The sequence below is a fragment of the Schistocerca gregaria genome, chromosome 6, assembly GCF_023897955.1.
Source record: "Schistocerca gregaria isolate iqSchGreg1 chromosome 6, iqSchGreg1.2, whole genome shotgun sequence".
Classification (NCBI taxonomy): Eukaryota; Metazoa; Arthropoda; class Insecta; order Orthoptera; family Acrididae; genus Schistocerca; species Schistocerca gregaria.
The window spans coordinates 373,515,019-373,533,446 of NC_064925.1; the positions used below are offsets into that span (position 1 = coordinate 373,515,019).

General features: G+C 41.5%; 1 protein-coding gene across 2 annotated transcripts in view; it reads left to right on the forward strand.

The window, feature by feature from the left end:
• The window catches only part of LOC126278312 (CXXC-type zinc finger protein 1-like), a 195,550-nt gene that overhangs the window by 127,660 nt on the left and 49,462 nt on the right, over positions 1-18,428 (forward strand). For both annotated transcript variants that reach the window (XM_049978328.1, XM_049978326.1), the window contains exons 3-4: positions 3,613-3,696; positions 17,575-17,700. In XM_049978328.1, the coding sequence (XP_049834285.1) occupies positions 3,613-3,696; positions 17,575-17,700 (210 nt within the window). The remainder of the gene's footprint in view (positions 1-3,612; positions 3,697-17,574; positions 17,701-18,428) is intronic.

Here is an 18,428-nt window from a genome sequence, read left to right on the forward strand (position 1 = left end):
GGGAATGGAATAGTAGAGAGATAGTATGATTGTGGTTCGATGAACCCTCTGCCAAGCACTTAAATGTGAATTGCAGAGTAGTCATGTAGATGTAGATGTAGATGTAGATGTATGACCAGTGGTCAGAGCCATTTGAACTAAATCCGGCAAAACATGAAATCTCCCGAAAAAGACCCTGCGAGAACGGGAGCAAAGACGACTGAAGAGAACCGTTCAACATGACAAAGTGCAACCCCTCCACAAATTGCTGCAGATTGCAATGATGGGCCATCAACGAGTGTCAGCGTGTGGACTATTCAGCAAACATCATCGATATTTGCTTTCGGAGCCGAGGGCCACTTATGTACCCTTGATGACTGCACGATACAAAGCTTTACACCCCGCATGGGCCTGTTGACACTAACATTGGACTGTTGATGGCTGGAAACATGTTTCCTGTTCGGACGAGTCTCGTTTCAAATTGTACCTAGCGGATGGGCGTGTACGGGTATGGAGAGAACCTCATAAATCCATGGACTATACATGTCAGCAGGAGACTGCTCAAGCTGTTGGAGGCTCTGTCATGGTGTGGGGCGTGTACAGTTGGAGTGATATGGGACCCCTGATACGTCTAGATACGACTGTTACAGGTGACACGTACGTAAGGACCCTGTCTGATCACCTGCATCCATTCTCGTCCATTGTGCATTCCGACGGACTTGGGCAATTCCAGCAGAACAATGCGACACACGACACGTTCTGAACTGCTACAGAGTGGCTCCAAGAACACTCTTTAAATATTCCGCTGGCGACCAAACTCCCCAGACATGAACATCATGAGTGTATCTGGCATGCCTTGAAACATGGTGTTCAGGAGAGACCTCCATCCCCTCGTACTCTCACGGATTTATGGACGGCCCTGCAGGAGGCGTGGTGTCAGTTTCCTCCAGCACTACTTCAGACATTAGTCGAATCAATGCCACGTCGTATTGCGCCCTTCTGTGTGCTGGTGGGGGCCCTACACAATGTTAGGGAAGTTTACCAGTTTTAGTTCTTTAGTGTACAGTTAAGCGGAAGTATCATCCTGATAAGAGGTAAACAATATTAGCTTGGTATCTTTTTAAGATACACGTTTGTGACATAAACTCGTCACCCGCAGCTACTGTGTTCTATGTTTCAAATATCTTTTAACGTTGCCACTTAGGGTTAGCGGTATTAGGATAATATGAGCTTTCCGTTTTTATCAGATATGTTTCATCATAATTTTACTCTTGTGTTTTTTCTATATACAGGGTGTCCAATTGAACTGAAGACATTGAAATATCACGAAAATACACATCGAATCAAAAAGGTTATAATTCCAACTTGTTTATTTCGAAGGGGGACATCCAATGCTACTAAACTCAACTCCCCTCCCAACAACGTGGGTGGGTGGTGGGAGGATCTTTGAAATCTTCAGTCGGAACTTCCATTTTTATTGCAAATTACGATTCTACGGAAAATCCACAGACGTTTTTGTCTGACTCGTTTTCTTCGTTTCGCTCCAGATATTGCTGTAATCGCAGAGACAGAAATGGGTGCACAATCGTAATTTGCGACGTGCTACTCGGTGACCCTTGAACATGAAATGGCACGTGGGATCCTACCTCCAAGTTGCGAGGGTAGGACAGACCAGTATTCCATTACTTCAAATTGGAAACCCCATCTACAACGTTATATTCCTCCGAACGTGGGACTACTCGACGCACCACTGTGGACATGGCTCGAGGCGAACGCTGTTCTACTTTTTTTTAATTAGAGTAAGTTTTCAAACATACACCACCAACTGTAATACACTTAGTGATGCGCTTTTAAAATAGCCACACACGAGACAGAAGCGTATCTGCGGGAATGTCAGCACACGCGTTTCTGATGCAGTCGACCATGTCTTCATACCCTGTTAGCTCCTGGTGTTATATGTTATATTTTAAATATCCTGACAAAAAGAAATCCGCTGGGCTAGTGGGCCATTTAATAGGGCGACCTCTGCCGATACTCTGACCATTGTAAACACTGTCAATACCTCCCGTGCCGCAACTGCGTAATGCGCTGGGCAACTGTCATGCAGAAACCAAATGCGTTGTTGAACGTCCAGAGCAAAATCCTGCAGTAGTACCGGTAGTTACATTCAACGTGTCGTTGATATAATACGAACCAATGAATTTGTTCCCCATGATAACACACCATACATTAACCGACCAAGGACGTTGATGGTCGACTTTCGGTAAAGAGTAGCGATTGTGTACACTGCAGTAATGAATGTTATTCCGGTTAAAGGTACCACGGTATGTGAATGTAGGCTCATCGGAAAACGGTACCTCGGCAAAGAAAATGGAGTCGTTTGCATTTGTTGATGTGCCCACCACTATGGAGATCAGCGGCATGGTTGATACATATGATGACGCACTATTGTGACAATACTGTCTAAGGAAATACGGGAATTTGCGATGTAACAGCAGGCATTTATGGCTGCGTTGAAGTGCACTGCCACTACTATAGCTATTTCGTTACGTTCTCCTAAACACGTTTGCTTCGTTTCCTTTTGCCAGTTTGTACGTTGCCATCAGAACCTTGTGAAAGAAGAAACGCGATCTCTGGAAAACGCTCGGCATACAAGGCAACAGTAATCTTAACGTTTCTCCTACACTCTCCGTAAACGAGGATCATTTCCGTTTTTCCTCTGTGCTTGCAACATTTTACGTCCACTTGCGAAACTGTTATCCAAATGATAGGTGTGCAGGCAATGAACACTGCATAAGAATTATAACGTTTAGAGCCGCTACCTCCTCTACGTCTGCACGATACGTGACCTCCGGTCGCAGTATACTGCTTGTTATGATATGTAGTAGTTCGTTACGTGACCACGATGGTGCTTTGAGTAGTCCCCTGTTCAATACGTCGGATGAATACAACGTTGCAAATGGAGTTTCCTATTAGAAGTTGTGAAATATTGACCTGTCCCACCCTCGCAGCATGAAAGTGGAGTCCCAGATGCCATTGGATATTCAAGGACCATTGAATAGCATGTCTTAAATTACAACTGAATACCCATTTCTATTCCTCCAATTACAGCGCCATCTGTAATGAAACGAAGAAATTGCTTCAGACAAAACATATGTAGATTTTGCCGTAGAATCGTCATCTGCAATAAAAAAAGCGCGTTCCCATTGAAGATTTCAAAATCGCCCTCTGCCACCGACGCACGGGATGGGGTGCTGCCAGTAGAGTATGGTATCGTCGGATGTTCCCCTCCGAGACAAACACATTGGACGATAACTTTTTTTGATGCGATGGGTGAATTTCAAGGTATTTCAGTGTCTTTAGTTACAATGAACACTCTTTACATACATATATACACATACATCCTTTCATAATTTTTTAACTTACTGTCACGAGATGTTTGTTGTACAGTAGCTGTATTTGATTTCCATTTTCGTGACTGATCTGAAGATGGTCATTATGTACCGAAATCGGTAGTCTGAAGACAGTTCGTTTCTGATAATTGTCTGGAATTAAAGAAAGAAGCTCTGTACCTCCTGTATCACTGTTTTTAATCGCTGTTTGTAATGGGAAGTGTCTGCTTGTTTGTGTCAGGCGTGGCTGCTGCTGGGCTTCCCACTGCTGGGCAGCGCGTGGCACACGGCATGCTTCCTCTGCCTCACCTTCGCCTGCTACCTGGTCAGTACCAGCATATTAACTAACGATCATTTTACTTGTATATATTATACAACACCTACTCTCGCTACATCTTAGATTAAATTTTTATGTTTAATCTCAAGTTCTGTTGCTCCTGTTTTATGTAGATTATGCACCGAAAATACGGCGACGTGCTGAAAAGTAACACCTCCGAATTTTTATGTGAAAACCTTTTGAAATAAAAAAAAGTGATTAATGTTTTACATCTTATTCCTCATGTCTTGATATTTATTTCTCAACATAGTCACTATGGCGGCTAACACGCACACTGAGAGACAATTTTGTTGAAACCGACGCTGTAGAATGTGGGCGGAACCACAACTTCAGCTCTACTTGCAGCGGTTCATCACTGTCAGAATGTAGTTCTCGAAGGTGTTCTTTAAGATTAGGGAGCATATAAAAATCTGTCCCATGTCGGTATGGAGGATGATCGATGACATTGAACCCAAGGCGTCGGATTTTCACAGAGGCACAGTGCTCGTGTGTGATCTGGCATTTTTATCCTGAAAGGGAAGGTGCTCAATGTGTGGACTAACTCTTGAAATTGGAAACTCAACTCGATTACAGCATGCGATTTCTCACACACCGACATAATTCCATTACACGCAGCCATGTTAGACACTACTGTTCGGAGCTCTAGCGGCAAAAGGCTGAAAATATGTAGACGGTAAGAATAATGGTGTGGAATGTTAATGTTGTTTGTTTCATTAAAAAACCTAAGAATTTTCAGCACGCCATCGTACTCTTTGCGTTGCACTGACCACATTGCATCGTGATAAATAATACTGTTACAATACACGAATCCCTTGTTACTTCATTTACATGGTTACAACTTTCCCGTATGTATCTTTTGTTTCTGTATTGTTGCTAATAGTTGGATGTTTCTAAGAGAGTAAGAGAGGGGGGGCTAGAGAGACAGTGAGAGAGAGAGAGAGAGAGAGAGAGAGACGGGACGCATTTCTGGTTTTCTATTAGGATTTTTAAATATAAACAGCGAAGAACAGGCAAAGGCTAAAAATTAGCCTATGCATTATACTGCGCATGGTGTTTGGAAACCGCTGGGATATAAAAGTTGGCATTTAATATGCAGTAGGTCAACACTCTTACCTTCAGGTAAGCCTAATGAAATGTTAGATACATGTTTCATCGAGTAGCAGGTAATAAAGGATCAACAAACACTCACATAAGCGAACGCACGCACCCACACTTTATTTTTGTTTCGCACAACATGTAAGATAGTCTCTGAAATAAACTGAAAATAGTACTAATGCACTGTCTCCAGCATGGTTTTCGTGAGGTTTCTGTAGGATTTAAGGCAAATATCGCAACCAGTTATCCCCTTCTGTTTATTTATTTTCAGTCAGAAACCGTTCTGCCTTTTTTTAGCTGGCGTTATAAATGGCTGGAAAGGACCGCGACTCTATAACGGGACGGATCTCAAAGGGGCTGCTGTACGCTGCGGCCTACAGAATAAAACAGAAAAGGTTAGGTAATCAAAGTTGTCGAGAGGTTTCCTTGGGTTGGAAGACAAGAGCCACAACCGATATCCCTGACGCAAGTTTCTCAGTTCAGAATGCGTCTGCCTCACTCCCTCCCAGCCCGCTGCGATTTGGCTGTATCACCCGAGGTGTGTTGGTCCAGGACTCAAGCAGATAGAGAAGGAATAGAACGATAAAGCAGTCTACATACAAAGAACAGTTTGGAACACTTCTGGGTACTGCCTGCTTTCTCGGATTTGACGAATAAAACCGCGAACTCTAAAAGAATCAGATCGGCCAGTGTGGGTAGCGACTGATGTCTCCCAAAGCAAAAGAATGCTCACCGGGAACTCAGGCATACTCTAGCACGTGGAACAGTTCACTGATTTTACTCCAACGGCACAAGTACTAATATGTTCACGAATATTTTTAAACAAGACTCAGCATAATAGCGGTACACTACTATTCACGCTTAAAATTAAAGTTAGCTTCAGCTGTTTCCCTGTGTTTCAACAGAGGGTTTAGTGACCACTTGGTAGTGACGCAAATGCTTAAGCTTCAAGTCCGCTCATAGATATTCCCAACTTTGGAACCCCCGTCACATAAATGCAGCTCACTGGAAATGGCTAAAACCAACAAATCCTCAACAATTGTTCAAATTCTAAAACAGGTCGTTCTGTCCAGTTGGATAAGAAATGGAAAGTAAAAAGAAACTTTAGAGAGATATAAAGCTAATACCTGTATTTAACATAAACAAGAGAGAATATTTTATGGAAAATGGACAGGAGGAGTGAAGATACACAGGAGACATCAAAATTAGCTAACTGAACGTACGACTTTGAATAACAATTAAATACTACTTACTTTAAATATATACAACGTGATTAATTATAGTTAAACTTTCAAAACGCTGTAGAAATAACACCAACGGTCAGAATGGCATCAAATTGCTACGCAATATCATCGGAGAAGAGGGGGAACGTATGGAAGGAGAAAACAAAATAGTGTGAAAATTGGTCAATAGATGGCGGTATATGTGTTAGTATATGTAAATGAAAACACCTGTTATTTGCACGACCCATTGAAGTCGGTATAAATACGCTGGGTACACGGCTTTTCCTTCTTTCGCGTCTGCGACGTTCGCCGTGATTGTCTCAATGCAGGATCGCGCTCTGCTTGTAAAGCTGTATTACAAGAATGATGACTGTGCACACGTCATTGTGCAGAAGTTCCGGAGACTGAAGGGTTTGACGAAAGGCGTGCTCCGATGACGGCCACAGATCTGGAGAAAATGATTCGGAAATTCGAAAAGATGGGTTCTTTTGGTGTGCGACCTGGTAGAGGGAGGAAACTAATTGATCCAGCGTCAGTGGAAGCAGTGGCCACAGCAATGCAGGAGGATATTAGTGCTGATGTGCCAACGTGTAGTTCACGGAGAATTTCCCGAACATTGAACATACCCAAGAGCACGCTGTGCAAAATCCTATTAAACATTCTTCTTTGCTGTCCATTCAAAATTACCCATGTGCACGAGTGGCTTCCTGCTGACCTGCCAGCAAGAGAGACCTTTGCTTTAGAATTTCTTGCTCGCATGGAAGTGGACAATGATCGGCCGTGAAAGATTTTGTGGACAGACGTAGCCCACTTCCCCCTGACAGGATACGTCAATACACAGAAATATCGAGTATGGGCAATGAAAATCCACATGCAAATCAACCAGTACCACTTCATCCTGAAAAGGTCACTGTGCGGTGCGGGTTTACGGCATCATTTATCATAGGGCCATATTTTTTCCAAGAGACAGATGCTTTTGGTCCTGTTACCTGTACCGTCACTGGTAAGCGCTACGAGTGTCTTTAGCGCAACCGCGTCATTCCAGCTCTCGAACAGCGTGGATGTGTGGATGGGATCATTTTTATCCAAGATGGCGCACCTCCGCACATCCACTTAAGCAGCAGGTGAAACGCCATTTCAGAAATGCTAGAATTATCAGCAGCCATTTCCCGACAGCCTGGCCGTCCCGATCACCTAATCCATGTGATTTCTGGCTGGGGGGCTGTCTGAAAGGTGTTGTGTTCAGTGCTCCGTTTGCAAACTTAGCTGCATTGAAGGCACGAATTGCGCAACACATTCTGATCTTGACCCTGGAAACGGTTCGATCAGTTGTGAAACATGCTGTTTCTCGATTTCAACTTGTTGCGGAAAATGGGGTACAACGTACTGAACATGTTTTGCGCCAGTCACACAGAATTGAACAATCCTATTTGATTATGATTGATGCTTTTTATGCAGTTTTTGGCCTCGGGACAGTTAAAAACCGATGTGAATGATGCTTTTTATGCTGTTTTTGGCGTCAGAGCAGTTAAAAACCGATGTGATTGATGCTTTTAATGCAGTTTTTGTCCTCAGGACAATTAAAAACCGATTTCAGCCATCCGATGTGATTTGACCTTGCCATGGTGGATGCGATTAAGTAACTAACAGTATCACACCAGTACACCCGTGAACACTGCGTAGTACAGTCTTTTTAACGTCAGACATACACCTTACGCATTGTTGTATGTTGTATGATTCATTTGTATTTGTAGTCGACCACTATTAAATTATCATTCCTACAGCGCCATATGTTCCAATAATTTTTAACTATTTGTTTTTCTTCCGTCACACGTGTTCCCCCTTCTCCGATAATATTCCGTTGCAATTTGACGTCACTCTGACCAGAGGTGTTATTCCTACAGCGGTTTGAAAGTTTACTTTAATTATAATCACCCTGCTTATCTATGACTAGTCGAGAATCACCCAGCAGCACCGCAGTATGAGTTTGAGAATATTTTTGTTTTATTTATGACACTGTGACGATACTAAGTAAATGACACCTCGTTTTATGATTGTAGCAAGATGAAAGATAGTTAATCTTTGACACCAAAAGATGAGGTAGACGTAGCGTGCGTTTTATAAGAATAACTTTAAGGCAACTTTGTTGCTGTATGTAATACCAAACAAAAACCCACTTTGGAAAAGCGACAAGGCGTTACTCAGCTGCCGTTCGTATCCTGTATTTGAAAAGAAGCATATACGTAACGTCACTGTTTTTCAGAGAACACTAGCAACTATTATCATGCGGAAAATTTGAAAATCTGTTTAATATGGGCATCAGTCGTAATTGAGATTTACGATTCTACAGAGAATATTGTAATAAATCATAGGAGTAACTACTGGTATCGACCTCTTTCAGATTGTTTTGGAATATCTGCGGAGTTGCAATTAGTAGGGGGACAAGGGGAGTGTCACTCCACTCTCTATTGTAGGCAAATTTATTCAAGATGGCGGCGATGACGTCATCCAAGATGGCGGCATGTATACTTGGCAACACTGCATGACGTCATCCAAGATTGCGGATTTTGGCGGGAAAATAGGCCAATTGTGCTACGTTCACTAACCTAAGCCTCCAGAAGAAAAAATAGCGGCATTCGTAGATGACTGCTCGGCACGTCCATTCACACTTAATTCTCGAACACATACAGACGATCAAATTACACCAGACAATGCTATACATATTTCTAAGACCTCGTGTATAGTACTCGATCAATCTCTCTGTGTATGGCGGTCACAGAACTATCTAGTCCTCTAATGTTAAAAGACTATCCTCACCTCAACGTTGACCTACCTACCCCGCAACACTGCTGCCCAATTATTCCTCAACCGAGCAGACGAATACAGCTACACTCTACCTCTCTTGACTGGATAGAGCTTTCCTAGTGCTAATCCATCCACGTGCACCACATTTCTCGAAATGTAACCAAGTCTTGGAGCTTAGCACACTATACTGATCTATAGTAACAGATTACAAAGTGCCTTAATTTAATAGCACACAGTTAAGAAGAACAAGAATGGAGCAATATTTATACACAATGTAGTTCGATAGATTTTTAAGCAAATCATCCAATCTATCATGTGTAAAGTATTGTTCTAGAGTCCATGACCGGTGCATTGAAGGTTCCGGTAGGGGAGAGAGAGAGAGAGAGAGAGAGAGAGAGAGAGAGAACATAAAGACACTCACACTCCTAAGACTGGAATGTTCAGCAATTAAAAATGGGCAATAACCTCAAATCGCTTACTTTTACATCCTGTCAGACATACATCCTTCTCCCCGGTCACCTTACATTGGGCTATCTCTACCCCAATCACAAAACTTTTCCTTTCTATCACACAAGCCCAATGTAGCCCTGCAGACACATCTAGTGCCCAATGATCACACCAGATCACAAGTCAGAAATAATACTATTACTCTATCAGGTCTATATAAAAAATGATAGTTATTAGCAGCCGGTGCATCCTACAAGCAAACAGATATGTATAACAGCAGCGTCCAACATGTGAAAATTACAAGTCATCCCATCACTGACTCTGTAAACACCCGTCTGTCAGGTAAGTGTCTACACAATGATTACAGACCCTCACAAATACCCACAGCTAACTTAGTCATGACGCTGAAGTCTCGATTTTACACCAAGCATGCGACAGGGTGGTGATCGCGTATCAAAGTGCATTCAGAGGAGTGTGTCAACCTTCATCACACATGAGATGGAAGTCCTCTGATGACCGACGGGTTCACCATTAACGGTCGCAAGTAGACAGCGCTTTAAACTACATACCAAACACGTAGTCGCATACGACTAGAACGCTGGCTATATCACATGACTAAAGCATCCAAATAGAACACTGGGAAAAAATCTACCTTCAGCAGCTTGTCCTACTCTAGAATAAATGAGTCAACGTTTGAATCATACCTAGTTGCAGCTCTCTTTCAATCGATCATCCCGTACACTGTCTGTTATGGTTTAACAAATATGTTAGTAAGTTTAGACGCGAATGATTCTCTGTCCTCCTGAAATGCATCAAATACAGTATTCAACTCGGGTGTATCACTGCTACCTCAGTAGACATACACTATAATACGAACTGAATGAGAAAAATTGACTCCCTACCTTATTCAGCTCACTTCGAAGTCATCGTTTTCCTGCATTCCTCTTGTTGCCTCATACTTGACTCCATGTACAAATTCCCCCCTGCGAACCAGAAGATAAGGAAGTACGTTCTCATTTTCAGCGCATTTCGGTGTATATTAGGTTAGTTTATGTCTATGCGCTATGTGCATTCTCGCTCGCACAGGGACATGTGGTGGACGGTGAGCATCGACAGGTTTGAATGTGGAGCCAAAAGTGTTGCAGGGCAATGGGGGACCGTTGTGTGATTCAGCTCTGAGGCAGACAATTTTGGCGGGAAACGTGTGGAGATGACGAATGCATGTGGTGAGCGCGCAAGGGGTCGCTGTAACGTCAAACTCGACAATTTCCAGTGTGTCCAGCGAAAACATGTTTACGCCGTGAGAGCGATCACTGGGCTCGCCCCCCGCGCTAATGGCCGACCGCCTCACGTGACAGGTGTAGGCAGTGTCTCCGCGAGCTGGCCAGAGGGTGGCGAGGATTTGAACTAATTCAATTGGAGCGCGGACGTTGTGGTGACTGCACTGCGATATCAAAGATATGTGTGCTGACTGTGTTGGAGAACAAGTAATGACAATACTGCTTGAAATAAAGTCTTCAGTTCCTTCCCCCCTGCAAAATCAAAGGACATGAATTATGTTACTATAAATGCAGTTTGTTATTTGACGCGATTATGATAGGCTACCAGTGAAAAAAGATAAGTGACGGAGAAAGATCGTACATGTGATCAATTATGGTGTTGGGGATTTTAACTTGTGATAGATATTCGTTATGGATGTAAGGAAAATGGCTTTCTCACGGAGAAAATCGGACATTGTGAGTAAATAATAAATGATAATAATGCATAGAAGTGTAGTTTTCGAGATATTATCGTGTTGGAGTTTTAATTTGGCGCAATTTCCTAGTGGAGGTAGGCCTATAATAATAAATGATAAGGAATGATAATAAATGATAATGAATGATAATAAATGACTATGAATGATACTGAATGTTAATAATTGAATAATAATAAACAAAAGTAAGGTTTTGCAGCCATCATCGTGTTGGAATTTGAATTTGGATGGAATTTTCTAATGCAGGCAGGTCAATAATAATAATAAATGATAAAAAATAATAATAAATGATAATGAATGTTAATAAATGCTAATCAATAATAATAAAGACAAGTAACATTTTTGCATGCATTACCATGTTGGAATTCAAACTTCCCGCCATTTCTTCTTCTCGAGGCTTAGGTTAGTGGACGTAGCGCAATTGGCCTATTTTCCCAATAAATCCGCCATCTTGGATGAGGTCATGCACTGTTGCCAAGTCTACATGCCGCCATCTTGGATGACGTTATCGCCGCCATCTTGAATAAATTTGGCAACAATGGAGAGTGGGGTGACACCCCCCTAGTCCCCCTACTCCAGTTCCCTGCCTCATATCGAACAGCGAGCTCTTACATCTTTTGCACCAGAGGGTGAGGCCGAGACAGGGACACAGTCTTTACGGAAATTAATTTTACTTCTAGCATTCTGGTTATGAACTTCAGTGTCATCCTAAATTCATTCTCACTCTTACCCAATAACACACATAGTGGCTCACAGTGTAAAAATTAGAAAGTGCTAGAAAAGACTTGAAGAGGATGTCTGCTTACCACTTAACCCAGGCCAATACTGTTAGTGCATGCTTCTGTAAAATAAAAACTTGATTGACCTTAGCTGCGTCGTCTCAGACCCAGTGGAACTATGCCACCCCATTAGCAAGTGAACAAAATGAAAGAGTTCTGAAAGCAAAGCAAGGAGAATTTAAAAGTTTAGTTACAGTATGGAGTTTTGAGAGTAGAACGCAAAACCGAAACCTTGGCAGTTACCCGCAGATACAGTTTTCATAAGAGAGTATAGGTGAATAGCCAGTGGATCGGGGAGAAAGAAGAGCGAGGAACGCCATGATTTGCAAGTGACTAACTTCTCCAGCCATTCAAAAAGGCTAGCCAACAGCGGTCGCTGCGAGGACCAGTTTTTTTAAGGGTGTGGGGTGAACCTTACTGCCAACAGTTCGGAGAGAAACAAGTTGGAACAGTTTCATTCGCTGTAAAAAGTTTGATAAGCCTCTCTGGCGAAGTTTTAGCAAGGGTGCCATAACACTGCCAGAGAGCACAAGAAAGTCTCTGTTCCCGTCACTGGCAGATAGGAATACATACAATCACACATTCATACATTCATAGATTATTCTTGGATATAGTGTGGCTGAGAACAGGATGCTGGGGACTATGCAAAACAAACATTGTCAGACCATGCATAAAATACTCTTCTAGCGGGCTGCTACACACATCATTATACAGGAAATAAATACTGGGCAAGTGAGAGCAGAACATACATACTCTGGCGGTCCCGTACAAACTTATTCATATGTGTAGATAATAAAAATTTCATGTGTGTCAGTGGCTTGTGGGAAGTCTTTCTATTGGACTCTACTTCAGCGAGGTGCGTGCCCCAATCTACCCCAATTATCTAACTGGGGACGTCTAACACTAGCCTGCTGTGACACAAACTAATGTTATCATCTGAGAGGATTTGGGAAATTTGAACATGCGTGTGACTAATGGATAAAGGTATCGGACTGTAATTTTGAATACATCGAAATTAATGGAAAAACTAAACAGGCTTTAACTTTGAGGTTAATGCAAGTAGTAAAATTCATATGTGAATGAAAAAAAACTAATGGTCGTCAGCCTAATTGGCACATTAATTTGAAAATATAAGTTTAAGAAAATTGAATATCAGTTACTGAATTTACTTTCATTAGTATTGCCTTTGAATAGCACACAGGATACAAACCGATACAGGGCACTCTGAGCTGTGAGTAGCAGTAGATACCAATAATGCATGAACCAGTAATCATAGAAAGCAAAAATGTACCGAACTCGTAGTAATGACAGCTATAATAAAGTTCATTACTTGACTGAGTACTGAGATGTTACTGCAGGAAGTACAGAACTAAAGTTGAACATGGGGGGGGGGGGGGGGGGGCTTCTAACTTATCTGACATGTAACAACCACACACAAAAAACGAATAATATCACAACTACACTGTTTATACTCCCGTTTAAAGAAATATATTAGATTTCCTTAGTAGCAATAATCTTTCTAATATGAGAAGAATATAGTGGGGACCCATAAACTGGAAGAGTACCACTCGTGAAACTTGAAACGTCCCCTTAGAAAAATTATACAAGACTGTGCTTAAATTGACACACAATATTTTTAGCGCAACGCAATCTGACTTTCAATAATCCCTACAAAAGAATGGCCTTGACTAACATCAACCTATACCTTTCACAAATCACTTGCCTTACAAAAATCTTTGTTACTCGAACTACTGCAATACAGCCAGCTAAATAAAAGACTAAAAATTCTGAAGGCACTAACTACTGATAGGCATAGTTAGCAAATGAAAGATTTTGATAGAGAACAAACAATGTATTTACCTCAATAGTGTTCAAAAGTGATAATATATATAGCAGTTCATGACATCCAGTATTACAAATTTGTTTCCTCCAAAAAAATCCTATCCAAGCATGCTTTCTGTATTCTGTTCACATCCTCTTTCAAAAATAGTTTTTCTCCACTGTACGCTACTTTTTTTTAGCCAAACCATTTTCTTATAGATTCTCAATGTATTTCTCCCATTTCATCACAACTCGTTCTCGTAAATAGTCTACCCCCTCATAAGCTAACTTAAATCTACTGAGCTCAGATGCATAAACTAAGGGACGAGACAATGCAGCAGCACAAAAAAATTAACACAAACAGCAATGACAAAAAAATGCAGAACGGCAAAGCAAGCAGCATAAATTAGCAAAGCAAATGCAATATTACAACTATATAAGGCAATGCACAGCAAACAAGAAAAATAAATCAGTAGTAAAACTAGCTTAACAGAGTAATACAAAGTGAAATTTAGTAGCACTATGCCTGGAAAAAAGCAGCAGCAAAATGATAAAGCTCAAGCAGAAAAAATATTACACTAAAGATGGCCATGTCTAATACCTATGTCACATCTTAACACTAGAGTGATGCATCACCATGACTTACTCTAGCAGATAAGTTACCAAACTGTTAAAAAATTATTTTTGCAATTCCTGTGAAGGGAAATGTCTATTTTTGCTCTCCTTTCTACCAAAGTACATCATAAAATTATTCTTTACTGGATCTGTAGACAGAAAATAGTGTTATTAGTACATCTATAATATTTTATTTTAACCAATGCTGCAGTGCAGCTAGAAGCTAGATATTAAACAAAGTGAGTAAGTAAATACGTAAAGCAAGCCATATGGCATATAGCAGTTCATGACATTCAGTCTTACAAATTTCAAAACTCCACCATTTCTCTCCCCACATCCACCACTGCTGGCGGCTCACCTCCAACTGTGGAACGCTAGGCGCTGTTAACATCCATCTGCCCAACACTACAATGGCAGACAACAATTCAAACTAGCCACAGACTCCGCACAGCACAGCCAGTGATTTTTCATACAGAGCGCTATGTGGCGTTACCAATAAGAAAACCCAAACAGCCTACTTACAAACTCTAAGATTATTTCAGTAGCAAAATTTAATGTTAAACTTTTTCTGATATTCTCGCACTGATATTGTTTTCCCTGGTCTTCCTGTCACATACCGATTTCAGTTCCCAGAATTTTCATCAATATGTCTAGTGCCTACAACTCATGCACCCGCCTCCCCTGTCCCTACTTTTGCCAGCCGCTGCTGTCGAGCGGTTCTAGGCGCTACAGTCCGGAACCACGCGGCTGCTACGGTCGCAGCTTCGAATCCTGCCTCCGGCATGGATGTGTGTGATGTACCTAGGTTAGTTAGATTTAAGTAGTTGTAAGTCTACGGGACTGATGCCCTCAGATGTTAAGTCCCATAGTGCTTAGAGCCATTTGAACCTTTGCGTTTGTTCCCCCACCCCTCTCGCCACCCTTACCACTTCCTCCCCTCACCTTTTATAGGAATATGTGCATATTTTACCGCCTGCAGTTTGGTTTTTCTGATTTCAGTATGCAGTACTGCCTGTGGCGGGTATTGGTTGCTGCAGGTTGGATGATAAGGTTTCTGTGTTTGCTATGGCTTTACGCTGTGTATATTGTATGACGTATAGGACAGATAATGAAACTTGTTTTACTAACGGATTATATGGTCTTCGCCACTAAATTGCTTTAAAAATTATTTGTTTTTTTTTCCTGATAGTATATATTTTCTTTACGATTACTCTCGTCTGTGGTTTCTCTGTTGAAGTCTATAGACTTCTTATTTACCAGATTATAAAAGTGGTAAATAATCGTTTTTGGTCCACGTTTAGTAAGTATATTTTACTACTACCAATAAATTACTACGATCACAATTTTTTTTACATTTTTGAAATGTTTTCCCACTTGGCCCCATTTCTGGGTTCCTTCATCTTCGTGCTCCTCCCCACCATCTCCCCTGCCTGTTGCAAGCCCATGCATATCCAATACACCCGTGAGTGTGGTTAGGATAAAACTTTCTCCAGAACGGCCAGTACAATTTTTGGTACCAAGTAAAAAATAAACTTGCGGATTAATCTATGTTTTATCCGGGAAATGCCAAAAAATTGTTGTGTCTTCATATAGGTTTTTTAAGCTCGTAACGGGTAGGAAGTATGAAGATTTGCTTCCTTTTATTACTAATGTTGTGTTTCACATTTAATGATTTTTACGTACACCTGGAGTACAACTGTGATGAACATCGTATGTGGCACTGTTGTGCTTAACTGTTCTTTGATTTTAAGCATTTTACTCTTATTGGTAAAGATTTTTAAAGTATTGTTTTTATTGTTGACTTGTACTCTCATTGTATTAATTATGTTTGACCGACCGGAGTTGCCGACCGGTTCTAGCCGCTTCAATCTGGAACCGCGCGACCGCTACGATCGCAGGTTCGAAACCTGCCTCGGGCGTGCATGTGTGTGATGTCCTTAGGTTAGTTAGGTTTAAGGAGTTCTAAGTTCTAGGGCACTTAGTAGTTTAAGTAGTTGTAAGTCTACGGGACTGATGCCCTCAGATGTTAAGTCCCATAGTGCTCAGAGCCATTTGAACCATTTTGAATTACGTTTTTGATGACTGGAGAGTACTGTAATAAATAGAAATGGTATTTCCTATATCCTAATAGGGCGATCCCTTCCCAAAGTCTCCTTACGGCAGGGAGAGTAGTAGACTGACAGTTATCAGAATGCGCCATTATTGTTCATCTGAACTTTGTTATATGTATGGGTTTTTTTATCTTGAGATGATTCTTATATTTTGGAAAATGCTATTTTGACTATCTTGTACGTACATATTTAATGGATACGTTCTGTATTTTTGACGTGCGCTTAGTAATTTGGTAGAACCAGTATTGAACATGATTGTTATTTTAGTTTTTTGTTCTGTCGGATGATTTAGAAATGGGTCCCGACCCGAAGCTTGGCATCAAGTAAATATAATGCAATTTGCAAGTTTAGCGGTTTTTCCGTTATTTTGGTTGGGAACATGTGGTTCATATGCAAAGGAGACCGTTTATAAAACACTAATACGACCTATTCTTGAGTATTCCTCTAGCGTTTGGGATCTCTATCACGTCGGATTGAGGAAGGACATAGAAGCAATTCAGATGCGGGCAGCTTGATTCGTTACTGGTAGGTTTGATCATCACGTGAATGTTACGGAAATGCTTCAGGAACTCGGTTGGGAGTCTCTGGAGGAAAGGAGGCGTTCTTTTCGTGAATCGCTACTGAGGAAATTTAGAGAACCAGCATTTGAGGCTGACTGCAGTACAATTTTACTGCCGCCAACTTATATTTCACGGAAAGACCACAAAGATAAGATAAGAGAGATTAGGGTTCGTACAGAGGCATACAGGCAGTCATTTTCCCCTCGTTCTGTTTGGGAGTGGAACAGGGCGAGAAGATGCTAGTTGTGGTACGAGGTACCCTCCGCCACGCACCGTATGGTGGATTGCGGAGTATGTATTCAGATGTAGATGTAGACAAGTTGCTGTCCTGCAGTTACTATAGTATGCTCGAAGTTCGTAAAAATCTGCCATTTGTCAAAGTTGCTTATGTCAGTGCTTTTACCGTCAGTAGAATGATTTCCCATTCGCCTCTGCTCCGCTTATGTATTTTATTTGGCGAGTCACGTGCCCACAGTGCTAGGATGCAGTATTCAGTCTTGCGGTGGTCACACTGTTGAGGGCTTCTGTCTCCTAAGCGATAGTTAGGTTGATGTGTACATCTTACGTCGTTTGCAGATCTTCACACAGAAAGTAAACGGGGCTGGGTTTAGCAGGGAGGGTGGCGAGTCTCAAACGGTATTGATTTCACCCTCACAGACGGTGTTCCGGCTGGTTCGCTGGAATCGGTCGACTCGCCACCGCCTGGAGGACAACCTGGACCGCCTGGTGACCATGAAGCAGTTCAGCGAGCTCACTGACCAGCACCATCGCGTCCGCACGCAGGTAGGTGGGTGACTCACCCCTCTGTCTTTGAGGGAGAGCCTAATCACTCGTATTGTGAAAGAGTGGACCAAAAACGTTACACTAAATAAAATTGAGTGTCTCAAAAACGCTAACGATTTAATTTGCCGTTGTGCAAGGACATGTCCATGTTTCGCTGCAATGTGAACTTGTGTCTCCGTTGGTAGTTTCTCTGGACATAATTGTTCACAATTACGATGCGCTGGAATTTACATTCCAGAAACAATGATAGTTACCCTAAATTAATATTCACTGTCTTTTTGTAGGTGCCACACTTTCGGTAATCTTGAATTCAATTAACATCCTTGATCTTATAGAGACAATGTATGAAGAACATAGTATGCAGTCAAAACCACCTAACTCTGAGATCTAAATAAGTGCGATTTCTTCGTTCCATTTTTGGACATGCCTTCGAATAGTGTTGGAATTTTGATAGAAACTGTGGATATATTAGAAGAAATAGAAAATACCTTTGATGATCATTCAAAGAATTGTGGTTCGAGATATGATAGTTCGACCAACAAGAGTCCAGAACAAGAATAACTTCCTATTTAGAATAAACTATGTATTATAATAGCTTTTGATGGCAAAGGAAAGGCATTTAATGCTTAGTTAAATGAAGGAGAGAAGCTTTCAATGACAAAGAAGTTTGGTTAAAAGAAGAAGGGAAGAAACGCTTGAACGTGAGAACTGAAGAAAACCAGTTTCTT